The following is a 17,556-nucleotide window of genomic DNA, read 5'->3' as shown; positions in this document are numbered from 1 at the left end:
CCCTGCTCCTGTCAGTAGTGTAACAATATTACCCACCCACAAAAATCTTTCTTAATTATGTTTTCACCACTACTCATCAGTCCTTGAATCACTGCATTCAAACTAATTCATCCACATCTTTGAGTATCAACTCTGAGGCTCAGTGTCAACTGATGGACAGGGGTAGTCAAAGCAAAGCCCGGGGCCTCGGAGTGGCCTTCTGTCACCCCTCCTCTTGGCTCGTGTGCTGACAGAGCAAGATGAACAGGGGCTCAGGGCCTGCCTTAGTGAATGCAGTGGGATCAGGGATGAGTGGCACACACAGAGGGGGCACTTAGATCAGCTTGTGCTTTGAGTGTTTCCACCCAAGAAACCTGTAAATGTTAAATCTGTAAATATTAAATAAGGGTAGGAAAATGGTTTCTTATAATAACGGTGTATACATAAACGTGGACCTTTTTGAATACTGTTGGAGCTAATGCAGGCTTGCCCAGTCAACAAAGTGTCACGTGGGTTATGCAAGTAGCATCTCATTTAAGCCCCATTCACTGAGCATTCAGGAGCCTACACTGTGTCAGGTGCAGTCCCAGCTGGACCAAGCAGGTGTTCTGTTTATAGGTGGGAATCTGAAGCCCAGAGAGTGAGCCATGTTTATGGTCACACAGTAAGTTCAATGCTCTGCTGTTAGTTTGTGCCAAGATCTATGCCTTTAAATTTTTTTTAAATAAAGATTTGTTTACTTGAAAGGCAGAGTGATGGAGAGAGAGAGAGAGACAACTTCCGTCTGCCGGTTCACTCCCCAAATGACCAAACTGGCCAGGGCTGTTCCAGGCCAAAGCCAGGAGCCAGTATCCCCATCTAGGTCTCCCACGTGGGTGGCTGGAGCCCAAGCACTTGAGCCATCAGCTGCTGCTTTCCCAGGCAGAACAGCAGGGAGCTGGATCAGAACTGCAGCAGCCAGGATTCCAGCAGGCTTTCCTTAGAGGACGCCAGCCTTGCAAGTGGCCGCTTCACCTTCTGCTCCACGGTGCCAGCCCCTCCTAAAGATGTAACCCATGTGCAAACAGCTGACGATGGGAAATGCCACGGAGACAACTTCAGGGGTTGGGAACTCTTTTCTGCCGAGTGCCATTTGGAAATTTGTAACATCTCCGTGGGCCGTGGAGCATTACCAACTTAAAAGTTAGCCTGCTCCACGAGTCCCGCCTGCAGCTGCCTTGGCAGGGCCGGACCAAGTGATAGTTCCCCAGCCTTGGTAGAGAGTAGTTGGTTCCCAGGAAATGGGGGGGGGGGGGACGGAAACATCCTCTCCTGTCCTCTGTGCACCAGGGAAGAGCTGGAGCAGTTCTCTGTGGGTTACGGAGGCGAGGGCGGCGCAAGGGTCTGCAAATGCACGCGGCTGCGAGGCCGAAGCCGCTCCCTGGGTGGCGCAAGGTGGGGGTGGGCTGCTCCTCGGGCGGACGCCCCTGTCGGCTGCAGGGAGCCCAGGCGCCCGGCGGACGCCCACACATCCGGCGCTCAGTGCCTGCCCAGCCCAGCGCTCCAGGGGATCCAGCCCCGGCGCCGCGTCCCCGCCCTGGCGCAGGCGCCTTTAACTCCCGGGCTCCTCCCGCCCCTTAGGAATCCAATGAGAGAGGGGCGGCCGGCGCGAGGGCCAATGGGCGCCGGCGACAGTGCGGGGTGTGGTTGCCAGGGGGCGGGGCCCGGCCGCCGGCCAGACTTGCCACCCCAGCAGCGGCGTCTGGGGGTCTGCCCCTGCTTGCCGTTCCGGAGAGCCGGCCATGGAGGCGTCGCGCTGTGGACTGGCTCCCCACGGGTACAGGTCGGAAAGGCACGCACGAGGCTGGTCTCCCGTGGAGCGGACAGAGGGACGAGGGCGGAGGCTCCGGGGGAGAGGGCGGGGCGTCGGGCGGGGGCGGCGCGCCCCCTCCCCGCTTTCAACCTGGGACCCTCAGATTCGGACAGGCGGGCGTCGGGGAGCGCGGGCTCGCAGACCCTCGGTACCCAGAGAGGGCTTTTTGTGCAGGTCGCCGCTCGGGCTCCTGGAGTTTCTTGAGAAGCTGGCCTCGTTTACCCAGTGCGGGGTCCTCGTCCACGCCGCGGGGGGGACAAGTTTTGAAGATGAAGGGGAGAAGTTTAATGCACTAGTGGATGAGGAGGGTAGCAGACCGTGGATTCAAGAACAGCCGTCCTGGGTCTGGGGTGTTAGGGAGGACGTGGCCGCTGGCTGGTCAGGAGCACAGGGCGCCCAAGGTAACAGGGTATTTTATAAGTCTCCGAAGTTGATGGCTTGGATTTATCAGGAGGGCGTGGCAGGATGTTCTGTACAGCTGAGAAGGAGGCCAGGTATCCTGTCAAAGAGATTTTTCCCTGGCTCCTTCGCCCAGGTGAAGCCCGTTCGTTCAGCAAAGAGCGGCTGCTGGGCTGTGCTCCTAGTAACCCCTTTGCATTCTGTCAGGGTGAATTCAGTTCAGTGACTTTCTCTGGTTGTGTTGGCCCGGAGGGATGCATTGCTTTGCAACTTCAGCTGGCTTCGCCAAGGCCGCTTTCTGGGATTCACAAGCGAGTGCAATGTGTGTGTGAGAGCAGATGCGCAGTGTAGTTAGTCCCAAACTCAGCAGGTAGCTTGTGTTCATCTGAATACGACAAGGACTAGAAAGGGGGCTTCAGCGTGGTTGCATCCCTGCTCCGCCGGGCCCCCGTCTCTGGCTGCTCTGCCCCTCCATGTCTCAGCCGAGGAGCCACCAAGACTTCCCGCGATGAGGCCAGGCGGAGGTTGAGGGTGATATTTAGTCATCTGCTCCACCGCCGTTGCTTTTGGCAGGCAGTGCTGAGTTCTGGAAGGGAGTCGCCAGGCTGAAAATGGGGAACTGGATTTTCTTCCCCCTGCTTTCCCGTGGCTGCCTCTCAAGCGGGATGTTCTGCCTTGTTTTCTGATGTACTCTAGACTTTGTGCCCTCCCCCGTTCCTGCCCCTGCCGGAGGGAAAGCCCGGGAAAGGAAAGAATCCGAACCTCAGCCTGTGGATTTTCTTGTTGACGAGGCTAATGAAAAGTTAACAAGGAGCAGTGCGGCTTAAAGCTTTGGCCCTCCCGTCTGAAGATTCAGATCCTACTGGCCAGTCCTGCCTGTTCCCAGCCTTTTATTCCATTACCACGGCAAACGAACACTTGGCATTTGAGGGTTTAGTCTGGTGCTTAACTAGTAGACGTTTAGATGATTCTGAATCATTTTTAAAAGCTGTCACAGGGCTGGCGCCGCGGCTCACTAAGCTAATCCTCCGCCTTGCAGCGCCGGCACACCGGGTTCTAGTCCCGGTCGGGGCGCCGGATTCTGTCCCGGTTGCCCCTCTTCCAGGCCAGCTCTCTGCTGTGGCCAGGGAGTGCAGTGGAGGATGTCCTAAGTGCTTGGGCCCTGCACCCATGGGAGACCAGGATAAGTACCTGGCTCCTGCCATCGGATCAGCGTGGTGCGCTGGCCGCAGCGCGCTGGCCACAGTGGCCATTGGAGGGTGAACCAACGGCAAAAGGAAGACCTTTCTCTCTGTCTCTCTCTCTCACTGACCACTCTGCCTGCCAAAAAAAAAAAAAAAAAAAGCTGTCACAGAGGAGGCGCTCAGGGAGAGAGCCCCCGTTTTCCTCCCCGAATGAGTCCTGTTTGTGATGGCTGCATTCGTTGTTGCTTTTTTCCCCTCCAAGTCAAGAGGAAAAGAAAAAATCTACATTTTCAAATACAGGTATGGAGATGCTGTGTAGAGATGAAGTCAGCACTCAGTTTCTCTGAATTGAGATGGCACTTGTTCAGTTGTGGACGGTCAGTTTTCAGTTGAATTTAAAGCAGTAAATTTCGTGAGCACCAGATGTTTGATATGACTCATGATGTTTGAACAAGAAAAAGAAAATGAGGTGGACTTGGAAATTAGAGCCAGGAGGCAAAAAATTTTTTTTATTGTACCTGAAGTTTAAAGATGTAAATTTAAAGTTTCTCCCCTCTTTTTCTTCCTAGAGAAACCAGCTGCTTATTAAAACTGACATCAAAGGGGAACGTGTGAGTCCCTGAGTGTGTTTGCTGGGCTGGGTAATGTTAGTGCAGCTTCTGCCACTGTAGCATTCGCTGCTGTAGCCACTGTTGCATCCGTCTCTTGTCCAAAGGGAGTGCGTGTCTTTTGCTGTTGGGCTTCAGGTTGTGTGTTCCGTGTCCTTTTGATGAAATACATTGATAAGTTTTCAGTATTAATACTTTATGTGAGGATAGCATCTTTTAGTTTTGCAGTGATTTTATTTTTCTCTGAACTCTGTGACTGTTGAAAAGAAATCCGCCTCATGGAAAAACAGAGCGGAAGAATTATTAACAAGTACGCTTCAACTGTTTCCCTCCTCTAACATATTTCGTGAGGCTTGGAGACCGAGCCGGGAGCAACACTCCAGATTTGCTTGAAGCCGGGCGTTGTGTGCGTTTTAACGAGCACAGGTTACCCGCAGACCACCGGGTTTGGTGAGCATTGGAACTCTGAGCTCTGTCTGCCTTTGTTGGCGACACAGAACTGAAGGTGTGCCGTGACCTTGTGACCTGGAGTTGTCCTAGAAGCGTCCTGGCCTCCAGTTTATATCCCTGCGCCGTGATTGCTGAACAGTGCTGCTGAGACCTGTGATCGGGGTGAAGGGTGGAAGCTAGGGCCTGGCCAGTCTCGCTCCTCGCGCTGTCCAACATGCATGCATTTCTTCACGTGACAAGGCCGCCGAGAGGCCTGGAAAGCAAAGGATGATCCGTGTAATGCACTTCTTGTCTTTCGAGGTCCTTCTGTTCCAAGCAGGCAGATTTAGACGTTTCTGGGAAGAGTGTCCATGTGCGGCTTCTCTTATTCTTTGTCTATGGAAACTCTGCTGTTTTCCCTGTGTCTGTGCCTGGCCCAAGAAAAACCTAGTATTTGTTCTTACTAAGAGGAAAGGAATGCATGAGTTATTCAGAGGAGCAGTGGAAGCTGCCTGGTTTCCTGGAATTGGAGGGTTTGGGGACTAGAAAGGCCTGGAGAATTCCTCAGTTCCACTGGAGGGCAGCTCTGTGGCAGAAGGAAGTCTTTTCTGCACGAGAACTTCCTGTCTGCTGCTTTTGCTTTCCGGCCCCCGGGTGAGTTCGCCAGGAACAAGCTCTCAGGACCACTGAGTCTTGCCATCACCGTTAGTAACCACGCAGGCTGCACACTTCTCCTGGCCTGGGGGAAGCTGGAATCCACGTAGGTCCGGGAAGAGGCCCGGGGTCCAGCACACTGAGGTGGGATGCAGATGCCAAGTCTATCCCTTTGCCTTCATTGGGCTTTCCCGTGACCCCTCCTCCCCTGCGCGCACCTCTGGGAGACCAGGGTTCCCAAGAGGATCACAGCAGGGCCTGTGTTGTCTGTAAGACGCCTCTTGCTGTTTGACCCCTTGGCATTCCCGCAAGCTCTCTCAGGGCTCCTGACTTCTGTCCCGGCCTCTGGCAGGGCTCCTGACTTCTGTCCCGGCCTCTGCACACGCCAGCAGTGTGCTGCTTCCTTGGCCTCGGTTGTCTCCTCTGGAAATGAGGGCTTCTTTGGGCCCCCTCAGTGATTGATCAGGACTTAATAAAGTGACACACAGATTTCAACTGCATGTGGCTCAGATTTCTTCCTTCCTGCTTTCCTTTTTTTTTTTTTTTTTTTTTTTAAGATTTATTTATTTATTTGAAAGGCAGAGTTACAGAGAGGCAGAGGCAGAGAGAGAAACAGGTCCTCCATCCGCTGGTTCATTTCCCAGCTGCATTGGCCAGAGTTGCAGAAGCCAGGAGCTTCCTCCGGGTCTCCTGCATGGGTGTAGGGGTCCAAGGACTTGGGCCATCTTCTACTGCTTTCCCAGGCCATAGCAGAGAGCTGGTTCGGAAATAGAGCAGCTGGGACTCGAACCAGCATCTATATGGATGCTGGCACTGCAGGTGGAAGCCTTACCTACCATGCCACAGTGCTGGCCCCTTTCTTTTTTTTAAGATGTTATTTACTGGTGCTGTGGCAGAACAGGTAAGGCCACCGTGTGTAGTGCCGGCATCCCATATAGGCATTTGTTCAAGTCCTGGCTGCAGCGTTTCCAATCCAGCTCCCTGCTGATGCACCTGGGAAGGCGGTGGAAGGTGGCCCAAGTGCTTGGGCCCCTGCATCTGTGTGGGAGACCTGCAAGAAACCCCTGGCCCTTGCTTTGGATGTGCCCAGCTCTGGCTGTTGCAGCCATCTGGGGAATGAACCAGCAGATTGAAGATCTCTGTCTGCTTTTGCCCCTGTCTCTCTGTAACTCTGCCTTTCAAGTAAGTGAATAAATAAAATCTTTTTTTTTATTTGAGAGGTAGAGTTAGAGAGAGAGAGAGAGACAAAGTTGTCCATCTGCTGGGTCATTCCCCAGATGGCCTCAATGGCCTGAGCTGGGCCAGGAACCAGGAACTCCTTTAGGGTCTCCTATGCAGGTGCAGGGGCCCAATGACTTGGGTCATCTTCTACGGCTTTTGCAGGCCATAGCAGAGAGCTGGATTGGAAGTGGAGCAGCCAGGACTTGAACTGGCACCCATATGGGATGCTGGCACTGTACACAGCGGCTTTACCCATCTTGTATCCTCTTATCCACCCCCCAAATTCCTGCAACAGCTAGGCCTAGGTCAGACCGGTGCCAGGAGCCTGGAACTCAAGCCAGATCCCCCACATGAGTGGCAGGTACCAAACTACTTGAGCTATTACCAGTGCCTCCCAGGGTTCCCATTAGCAGAAAACTGGGATCAGGAACCAGAGCCAGAGGTGGGTATTGAACCCTAGATACTTCAGTCTGGTATGTAGGCACCCTAATTGGCTTTTTTTAAAAAAGTGGATTTTGAAATTTATTGTTCTTTTGATTTTTTTTTGTTCTTGGGTGCTGGTATGCCCGGGGAGTGGGGGTGGTGTGGCATCAGTCACCCTGTTTGCCTTCTCCACCGCACTTCTGCCGTGTCTCCGTGACTCTTTGCTTCCTCTGCGTGGACCTGCTCAGCCTCTGTCTGCGGGACTCCTGGGCTTCTCAGCTTAAAACTCTCGGGGTTCTGTCACCACCTAATTGCCCTTTTTTTTTTTTTTTTTTTTTTTTTTTGACAGGCAGAGTGGACAGAGAGAGCGAGACAGAGAGAAAGGTCTTCCTTTTGCCATTGGTTCACCCTCCAATGGCCGCCGCGGCCGGCGCGCTGCAGCTGGCGCGCTGCGGCTGGCGCATTGCTCTGATCCGATGGCAGGAGCCAGGTACTTATCCTGGTCTCCCATGGGGTGCAGGGCCCAAGCACTTGGGCCATCCTCCACTGCACTCCCTGGCCACAGCAGAGAGCTGGCCTGGAAGAGGAGCAACCGGGACAGAATCCGGAACCCCAACCGGGACTAGAACCCGGTGTGCCAGCGCCGGCCCCTAATTGCCTTTTAACCATTGGGCCAAACACCTGCCTCAAGACACATTTGTAGAATATCGACTGTAGTTGCGGGTTAAGCTACCACTTGGGACACCTGCGTCCCATACCGGAGTGCAGGTTCGAGTCCTGGCTGCTCTGCTTCTGGTCCAGCTCCCTGCTGATGCACCTGGGAAGAGAGCAGAAGATGGCCCATGTACTTTGGTTCCTGCCACCTGTGAGGGAGACCAGGCTGCGGCCAGCCTGGCGTAGCCATGGCCGTTGAGGGTATTTGGGGAGTGAATCAGAAGATGGAAGACTTCTCTCTCTCTCCCTCTCTGTGAAGTCGTTGGGTTCCTTTTATATCCACGTGGGGTGCCTGGATTGTGTTCTTGACTTCTGCCTGGGGCCCCTGGCCGTTGTGGCCCTTTGGATGGACACCAGCAGATGGAGCACTCTCATCTCTCTTTCGTCCTTAGTTAAGTCCAGAGTAAAATTCAGGCTTTCAGCTTCCAGCCATCTTTCTAACTTTCCTCATGTGTTATCAGACTATCTACTCCAGGTGTTCTGAATGCCATTTGTGGTTATAAATGGTAAATGATACTGGTTACATTTTAATTATTTTTACAGTGAGCAGTTGAAGATACTAGACATTTCAGCAGTGTACAAGTGAATATTGACGTCTTTATTTTGTTTTATTAAGCAAAGGAATGCATTTTCATCTTTACATAAGAAAGAAGGAAAATAAATAACATTCCTGAAGAACCCAGATGGCTGCAATAGCCAGCACTGGGCTAGGCTGAAGCCAGGAGCCAGGAGCTTCTTCCAGGTCTCCCACATGGGTACAGAGGCCCAGGGACTTGGGTCATCCTCTACCGATTTCCCAGGCCATTAGCAGGGAGCTGGATTGGAAGTGGAGCAGCTGGGACACAGCTGGTGCCCACATGGGATCTGGTACCACAGGCAGTGGCTTAACCCACTACACCACAACGTAAACCCCCTAATTTTTTAATCTATAAGGAATAAATAAGTTCATTCTTTAACTTTTGGATCAGATCATACATTTTATTTTATTTTATTTTATTAAAGATTTATTTATTTATTTGAAAGTCAGAGTTACAGACAGAGGAGAGGCAGAGAGAGAGAGAGAGAGGTCTTCGATGAGCTGGTTCACTCCCCAATTGTCTGCAATGGCCGGAGCTGTGCTGATCCGAAGCCATCGGAAGTGGAGCAGCCAGGTCTTGAACCGGCGCCCATATGGGATGCTGGCGCTTCAGTTAACCAGTTAACCAGCTGTGCCACAGCAGCGGGCCCCAGATCATACATTTTAAATAACTTTGCAGTTTGGTTTACTCAAAAGAATGCTTTTTGCTTTTGCCATGTGGGACAAACAAAAGCAAGAGGATTTCAATTTAAAATAGTCGTCCTCACTGCATCCCCAGGAGCTATACGCTGCAGTCAGCAGTCAACTTTTCCCTCCCATTGCCTCCTCTCTGCTGCCTGATGTCTGCTAAATGGGCCCCTGGGTTTTCATTCTCTGCCTGCAAGAAGCAGCGAGCGGAGCCTAGAACACAGTGGCCGGAGAAGGAGGGTCCCAGAGATGTTTTTCTGATTTGATTCCTCCCCCACTCCCATCTGTTCTGTTCCAGCCACATGTGTTCTCCGTGTCCCATTCAGACAGTTTGGCCTCCCAGTGTTGACATTTAGGATCTGGACAAGGTAAACCTACTCCTCAGCTGACTTAAAAAGCCCCTGTGATACTAGCCATTGCTGCTGTTATCTGAAACCAGTATCAATTTGAACACAATGAAAGCTGGGTCTGGCTGAGTGGAACCAGGACGCCTGTGGGATGCCTGCTTCCCAGGCAGCAGCCCACCCACTGTGCCACAGTCTGGCCCCAATCTTTTTTTTTTTTTTTTTTAATATCTCCTTATCAGATTTCTAGGCATAATACTAAGGTTTTTTTTTTTTTAAAGATTTATTTATTTATCCGAAAGGCAGAGGTACAGAGAGGTACAGAGAGAGAGAGAGAAAGATCTTTCATCTGCTGGTTTACTCCCCAAATGGCCACAACAGCTAGAGCTAGGCCAAACCAGAGCCAGGAACTTTTTCCGGATCTCCCACATGGATGCAGGGGCCCAAGGATTTGGGCCATCTTCTGCTGCTTTCCCAGGCACATAAGCAGGGAGCTGGATCGGAAGTGGAGCGGCCAGGACTGGAGCAACCAGTGCCCATATAGGATGGTGGCACTACGGGTGGCAGCTTTCCCTACTACTACACAGCACTGGCCCCCTTATTTTTTAAAAAACAAAAATTGTTATTTTAAATTCAAAAGGCAGAGAGAGAGAATGGCTGAGACAGCCTGAAGCTAGGAGCCTGGAATATAGTCCTGGTCTCTCATGTGGGTGACAAGGTCCCCAACTACTTTAGCCATCACCTGCTGCCTCCCACGGTCTGAACTGGCAGAAAGCCAGAATCCAGAGCAGAGCCAGAAACTTGAACCCGGGCACTCAGATGTGGGATGTGAATGTTTCAGTGTTGTCCTTTTTTTTTTTTTTTTAAAGATTTTATTTATTTATTTATTTGAGAGGCAGAGTTACAGACAGGGAAAGATCGGAGCTGGGCCGATCTGAAGCCAGGAGCCGGGAGCTTCTTCCGGGTCTCCCACGTGGGTGCAGGGGCCCAAGCAATGGGCCATCTTTCACTGCTTTCCCAGGGCATAGCAGAGAGCTGGATCGGAAGATGAGCAGCCGCAGCACGAACTGGTACCCATATGGGATGCCGGCACCGCAGGTGGAGGTTAGTCTACTACGCCACGGTCAGCCCCTCAATGTTGTCCTTTAATTTATTTGACAGAGTTAGACAGTGAGAGAGAGAGACAGAAAGGTCTTTCTTCCGTTGGTTCACCCCCCAAATGGCTGCTATGGCCAGAACTACACCGATCCGAAGCCAGGACCCAGGTGCTTCCTCCTGGTCTCCCATGCGGGTGCAGGGCCCAAGCACTTGGACCATCCTCCACTGCACTCCTGGGCCATAGCAGAGAGCTGGACTGGAAGAGGAGCAACCGGAACTAGAACCTGGCACCCATACGGGATGCCAGCGCCGGCCCTCAATGCTGTCTTAACCACTGTGTCAAGCAGCTTCCTCTTTTTCCATTTTATTATTTTTAAAAAATATTTTTTTAATTTGAAAGGCAGAGTTACACCTAGAGAGAAGGAGAGGCAGAGAGGGAGAGAGGTGTTCCATCTGCTGGTTCACTCTCCCAATTGGCTGCAACGGCCGGAGCTGTGCCGGTATGAAGCCAGGAGCCTGGAGCTTCTTTCAGGTCTCCCACGTGCGTGCATAGGCCCAAGGCCTTGGGCCATCTTCCACTGCTTTCCCAGGCCATAGCAGAGAGCTGGGTTAGAAGTGGAGCAGCTGGGACTTGAACCAGTGCCCATATGGGATGCTGGCACTGCAGGTGGTGGCTTTACCCGCTAGATACCCCAAATGCATGCAACAGCAAGGACTGGGCCCAGTGGAAGCCAAGAGCCCAGAACTTAATCCAGGTTTCCCACGTGGGTGGCAGGGACCCAAGTATTTGAGCCATCAGCTGGTGCCTCCCAGGAGACACGGTAGCAGGAAAGCTGGATTTGGAAATACTAGAGTTGGAGCTTGAACCCAAGCACTTATATGAGATGTGAGTGTGTCCAGTTTTCATCTTCCCCGCTGTGCCATACGACTTCCCCCAGCTCCTACTGTATTTCAAGTAAGCTGTGAAGCAGTTAGTGGAGATGGGTGAGTCTGCTTGTAATGCAGACATGGGATTAATACTAACAGGACATTGCTAGCACCTGTGTTGATGTCAACCATTTATAGTTTTAAATTGTTGCTATTTTTTGTCACATTTAATATGCTTAAAAGCAGGTATTATATGTATATGTATGTATATATATATAATTTTTTTTTTTATTTTTGACAGGCAGAGTGGACAGTGAGAGAGAGAGACAGAGAGAGAAAGGTCTTCCTTTGCCGTTGGTTCACCCTCCAATGGCCGCCGCTGCAGCCGGCGCACCGCGCTGATCCGATGGCAGGAGCCATGATCCAGGTGCTTTTTCCTGGTCTCCCATGGGGTGCAGGGCCCAAGCACCTGGGCCATCCTCCACTGCACTCCCTGGCCATAGCAGAGAGCTGGCCTGGAAGAGGGGCAACCGGGACAGAATCCGGCGCCCCGACCGGGACTAGAACCCGGTGTGCCGGCGCTGCAAGGTGGAGGATTAGCCTATTGAGCCATGGCGCCGGCCCTATATATAGTTTTATTTATTAAAAAAAAAATTGAGAGGCAGAAAGAGAAATAGAGAGTTCTCATCCTCTGCTTCTCTCCCTACAATAGCCTGATCGAAGCCGAGAGCCAGAAACTCAATCCAGGTTGCTTAGGTGAGTGGCAGGGAGCCAACCGTTTGAACTATCACTTGTTGCCTCCCAGGGTGCACAGTAGCAGGAAGCTGGAAGCTGGAATTGGGAATGGCACCAGGACTCACACTCAGGCCCTGCGATATGGGATGCTGGTACCCCAGCTGCTGCTTAACTGGTAGGCCAAATGCCTGCCCCCTTACTATGTATATTTTAATTGAAAATTATTATTTCTATGTTTTTAAGGCAGAGAGAGAGACTCTCATCCACTGGTTCACTTCCCAAATGCTTATCATGTGTGGGACTAGGGTGAGGCTGGGGCTGAAGCTGGGAGCTGGGAATTTAATGCAGGCCTCCAGTGTGGGTGGCAGGAACCCAATTCCTTGATCTGTCACTGCTGCCTCCTAGGGTCTGCTTTAGCAGGAAGCTAGAATCAGCAGCCAGAGCCAGGTATTGAACCCAGGCGTTCTGATGTGGTGCATGGGTGTCTTAACCATTAGGCTAACACTGACTCCCCTTTAATATATTTTTAAAAATGCATTCACATGTCATAAAATTCAAGAGATCCCTAAGAGTGTATAATGAAAAGTGAGACTTTCCCCTTCCCATTCGCTGTCTGATTTTACTTTCTGAAGGCAACACTGGTGCTAGTGTCCCTTCCTGCATGGCACATGTGAATACATGGTTTTTCCTTCCATAAATGATAGCAAATGCTACTCCCCAATATTCCATACCTTGGCTTTTAATGATCAGCAAAACAATTTGGGCATCTTTCCAAATGAGTACCTCTGTATTTCTGGATTTTATTCAGGTAACTGCTTTTTTTTTTTTTTTTTCCAAGCAGCTGTGTGATGTTCCTTTGTGTGGATGTACTACTATTTAGCCAGTCCCCCAGTAGTGAACATCAGGGTCCACTGTCCTTGCTTTCAAACTGGACTGCAGAGTCACATAAAACCTGATTTATACTCGTAGCAGGCAGTTGAAAAGTAGTCAGATTTTAGGGAGCGTACATTTTACGTGGCTGTCTGAGATTAGCATTATGCTTAGGTTATGCGTGAGATTGAGGGACAGCCAAGGGTCACGTTAACTGCTCCGTGATCAGAGGCAGCTGACTCAAAGCCTGCAGTTGTGTGTATTCGTGTATGTAGCTCTCCAGTTACTCTTAAATGTTTTATGAGATCATTATTATTATTATTTATTTGAAAGGCAGAGTTACAGGAAGGAAGGGGATATCATATTCTTAGAATTATACGTATGAACTACATTGAATCTTAAAAACTAATTAAAATAAAGAATATATGAAGCAGCAAGAAATGATTTTTCGGAATCCAAGTTAAAACAAACAAACAAGAGACAGAAAGAGAGAGGGAGACAGAGAGAGAAAGAGATCTTCCATCTGCTGGTTCCTTCCCAAATGGGCACAACAGCTGGGGCTGGGCCAGGCCGAAGCCAGGAGCCAGGAGCCAGGAGCCAGGAGCCAGGAGCAAGGAGCCAAGAGCCAAGAGCTCCATCCTGGTCTCCCGTGTGAATGAATGGCAGGAGCCTAGGCACTTCGATCCCTTCCACTTCCTTCCCAGAAGCATTAGCAGGAAGCTGGATCAGAAACAGGGCAGCCAAAACTCGAACTGGCGTCCCTATGGGATGCTGGCGTTGCAGGTGGTGGCTTAGCCTGCTGCGCAATGCCAGCCCCTTATGAGATCATTATTATCATCTTTGTTATTAGGAGAGGAAGATGCGAAAAAGTAAAATTGCTTGCCTACGATATTGGCACGCCTTTTAGAATGCATTTAGGAAGGCTTAAAGATGGGGTTTTGGTTTAAGAGTGTTGGTAGATGAAGGCCCTAGGGTGAAGAGGCCAGCCTGGACCTTGAACATTGTGGTTATTGAGCAGTGGCTGCTTTAGCTGCGGTTAAGGCAAATTATATGTTTAACTAGATTGTTCTTACCCCCTTTTTTTTTTTTAAGATTTATTTATTTATTTGAAAGAGTTACACAGAGAAAGGAGCGGCAGAGAGAGAGGTCTTCCCTCCATTGGGTCACTCCCCAACTGGCTGCAATGTCCAGAGCTGCGTCGATCCGAAACCAGGAGCCAGGAACCTCCTCCTGGTCTCCCACGCGGGTGCAGGGGCCCAAAGACTTGGCCATCTACTGCCTTCCCAGGACATAGCAGAGAGCTGGATTGGAAGTGGAGCAGCTGGGTCTCGAACCAGCACCCATATGGGATGCCGGCACTGTAGGCCAGAACATTAATGCTGTGCCACAGTGCTGGCTGTTCTTACCCTTTCTCTTCATCTGTCAACTTAGTGGCTTTTTCTGTTTTCTTTTTTTTTAAAGAGTAACAAACAGTTGCCAAGGAAGGACACATTATTTAAAATATGATTGAGCTGGGGAGCAGGAAGCAAGAGTGGCTAGGCCATTTATCCCTCTGCTGGGTGGAAAGGAGCTGTTTGTGTTTGTGTTTCTATGTCAACTTCCGAAGAAGCTTACCTCCAGTCTAAGCACTGGGTGCTGCCTCAGTTGTTGGCCCTCATTGGTTTATCTAATTCAGCTGCAGGACTCCATCTCCATATCTGGGAGACTTGACCGCGCCCTTTCTCTTTGATGACTTCCCATAGGAAAGTGTGAAACGCGGAGATTGGTAAATGGAAGAATTAGCAAAAAACAAAAGGCAGCCCTAAGAAACAAAGGCCAGGAAATATGGCCGTGGGGAGGAGCAGTCTCTCCTTTCTGCTAGCCTGGTAATACAGACCTTTGCTGAAGACTTGGGGGTCCTTGGTGGGTAGCGACAGGTGAACAGTGCTTCCCTTGGATCAGAAGTCAGGAACCAGGAGCTTCTTCCAGGTCTCCAACATGGCTTCTGGGACCCCAGCACTTGGGTTATCTTCTACTGCCTTCCCAGGCCGTAGCAGAGAGCTGGATCGGAAGAGGAGCAGCTGGGACGTGCCGCATGTGGAGGCTTAGCCTACTACACCACAGCACTAGCCCCTATGATTCTCTTCTATACTTTTTTTAAAAAATTATTTTCATTTTATCTGAAAATGAGACAAAGAGGGGGAGAGAAAGAGAGTGATCTTCCAACCAGTGGTTCACTCTCCACATGCCTGCATCAGCTAGGGCTGGATCAGCCTGAAGCCAGGAGGCAGGAACTCCATCCTTGCGTGGGTGGCAAGGGACCCAGTACCTGAGCCATCACCCGCTGCCTCCTAGGGTGCTCATTAGCAGCAAGCTGTAATTGGGAGTGGCACTGGGACTGAAACCCAGGCACTGCAGTGCGGGATGCGAGTGTCCCAAGCGGCTTCTTAACTGCGTGCAAAACATGTCCTTTCCTTCTCTTTGCAGGTTTCTGGTCCAAATGCTAGAGAGAGAGACTTGGGGGTTAGCAGCGTGGGCACAGACTAGATGATAGAAGGGGGCCTGGAGGAGGCAGGTGCAACTGACTACAGTAAGGAGGAATGGAGGAGGGGGAAAACCAAAGGAATGCATGGGGCAGCCTGAGGCTGTTGGTGCCTAACTCAGTGCCAGGCTTGTGCACTGAGTGAATTTAATCAAAGGAGATGGCGTGCCCTGTAGGTAAGAGTAGAACCAGGAAGTTTTCCGGAAAACAGGGGAGAGAGTTCCGGTAAGGAGCTGGTGGTGATGGTTGTCGCATACTTCGGAGAAGCCCAGCGGGAATGAAGAATGAAAACCAGCTGTTACTCTTGGCAGTTACAGAGTCTTTGATTTCCCGCAGATGAGAAGGGAATTAGCCAGGTGGCAGGGATTGAGACCGTGAGCTCTGTTGGTTAGCCTTGTTTACTGGGGAGGGGAGGTGGAGCTGGGGTCATGGCATTGCAGACAGGGTGGGTGCAGGAAGGCTCAGGCTGGGGCTGAGGGAGAAGCTGCTGGAGCTGCAGGGGCTGGAGAGCCAGGAGTGGTGGTCACGCTGGTTCTGGGATGGGCTGGGTCAGGGCTGCCAGCAGAGCCCTCCGAAGTGGTCAGGATGCCTTTTTCTACTTCCTAGGATAGGAGGGGATAGGGAGAGGAAAGTATGTATTTTTAATTTTTTTTATTTGGGAGACAGAATGAGCTCCCATTCACTGTATCACTTCACTAGACACCCTGGCATTGGTTGGGGGCTGGACGGCGGGAGGGGAGGCGGCTGCAGCCAGGGAGCGAGGATCTCCATCCAGGTCACCCAGGTGGGTGGCAGGGACCCAACAGCTTGGACCATCACCTGCTGCTTCTCAGGGTACACAGTAGCAGGAAGCTGGAGTCGGGAGCGGAAGCTGGGTGTGGAGCTAGTTACTCTCACGTAGTGGTGGGTGGGTTGGTGGCTAGTTACTCTCATGTGGGTTGTGAACATCTTAACCGGCTTCCTCGGGGTGTGTATTTTTATGGATAGTGTTGGAGAGGAAGGTGAGAATTTGTTTGTATATACTGCCTTACCTCCTAGAGAGCAGCTTTGTGTCCTGAGGCTCAAGGCTAATTCACAGGATGTGTTTCATTCTCCATTCTACACATAGTGCTTATTTATTTTGCATATTTTTGTGGCAAGCCAAGTCTTGAATCGTCTTTGTCTCCAACTATTTATATAAAAGGTCTAATGGGGCCAGCATTGTGGCACAGTGAGTTAAGCTGCTGCCTGCATGCTGACATCCCACATGAGTGCTGGTTTGAGTCCTGGCTGTTCCACTTGCGATCCAGCTCCCTGCTAATGGCCTGGAAAAGCAGTGGAAGATGGCCCAAATGCTTGGGCCCTTGCACCCTTATGGGAGACCCAGATGGATCTCCAAGCTCCTGGCTTCCACCTGCCTTCCAGCCATTGCAACCATCTGGGAAGTGAAACAGCAGATGGAAGATCTCTCTCTCTCTCTCTCTCTCTCTGTAACTCTGCTTTCAAATAAATAAATAAATATTTCAAAAAAAAAAAGCCGAGGCCGGCGCCGTGGCTCAATAGGCTAATCCTCCACCTTGCGGCGCCGGCACACCGGGTTCTAGTCCCGGTCGGGGCGCCGGATTCTGTCCCGGTTGCCCCTCTTCCAGGCCAGCTCTCTGCTGTGGCCAGGGAGTGCAGTGGAGGATGGCCCAGGTGCTTGGGCCCTGCACCCCATGGGAGACCAGGAGAAGCACCTGGATCCTGGCTCCTGCCATCGGATCAGCGCGGTGCGCCGGCTGCAGCGGCGGCCATTGGAGGGTGAACCAACGGCAAAAGGAAGACCTTTCTCTCTCTGTCTCTCTCTCACACTGTCCACTCTGCCTGTCAAAAAAAAAAAAAAAAAAAAAGCCGAAAATATGCAAGGAGGCACATTTAATGTATTTTTCTGTTGGAGATTTTCATTATTATGGTTTATAAAAGTATAAAATATATAGTTTGCAAACATTTAACATTAAATTGACACCTGTAATGTAGTGAAATTTGGGTTGTGACTTATTCACTTGTTTAATTTCCTTGGTTTTGGATTCTGAAAATAGTGTTAATGGGGCTGGCATTTTGGCATAGTGGGTAAAGCTGCCACCTCCAACACAGGCATCCCGTATGGACACTGGTTTGTGTCCCAGCTGCTCCGCTTCCAATCCAGCTCCCTGCTGATGTGCCCGGGAGGGCAGCAGAGGATGGCCCAAGTGCTTGGACCCCTGCACCCATGTGGGAGACCTGGAAGAAGGTCCTGGCTCCGGGCTTTGGACTGACAAGCTCTTGTTGTTGCCGTTTGGGAGGTAAACCAGGAGCTGGAACATCTGTCTCTCCTTCTCTCTCTGTAACTCTGCCTTTCAGATAAATAAATAAATTTTTAAAAATAGTGTTACTAAG

At 51.1% G+C, this 17,556-nt stretch overlaps 1 protein-coding gene across 8 annotated transcripts in view; it reads left to right on the top strand.

Moving 5' to 3' along the window:
• The first annotated feature begins 1,655 nt into the window (after nt 1–1,655).
• Nucleotides 1,656–17,556, top strand: part of TULP3 (TUB like protein 3) — a 47,404-nt gene continuing 31,503 nt past the window's right edge. For 2 of the 8 annotated variants that reach the window (XM_070049365.1, XM_008259668.4), the window contains exon 1: nt 1,656–1,801. In XM_070049365.1, the coding sequence (XP_069905466.1) occupies nt 1,761–1,801 (41 nt within the window). In that variant the 5' untranslated portion in view covers nt 1,656–1,760. Of the gene's footprint in view, nt 1,811–9,281; nt 11,947–17,556 lie in introns of those variants that run through there. The other 6 variants (XM_070049366.1, XM_008259669.4, XM_051850237.2 and 3 more) reach the window with 5 other exon arrangements.

This window comes from Oryctolagus cuniculus, chromosome 9 (genome assembly GCF_964237555.1).
Source record: "Oryctolagus cuniculus chromosome 9, mOryCun1.1, whole genome shotgun sequence".
In the NCBI taxonomy this organism is placed as follows: Eukaryota; Metazoa; Chordata; class Mammalia; order Lagomorpha; family Leporidae; genus Oryctolagus; species Oryctolagus cuniculus.
Note: the sequence above shows the minus strand (reverse complement) of the source record. Positions and strands in the feature narration are given on the sequence as shown.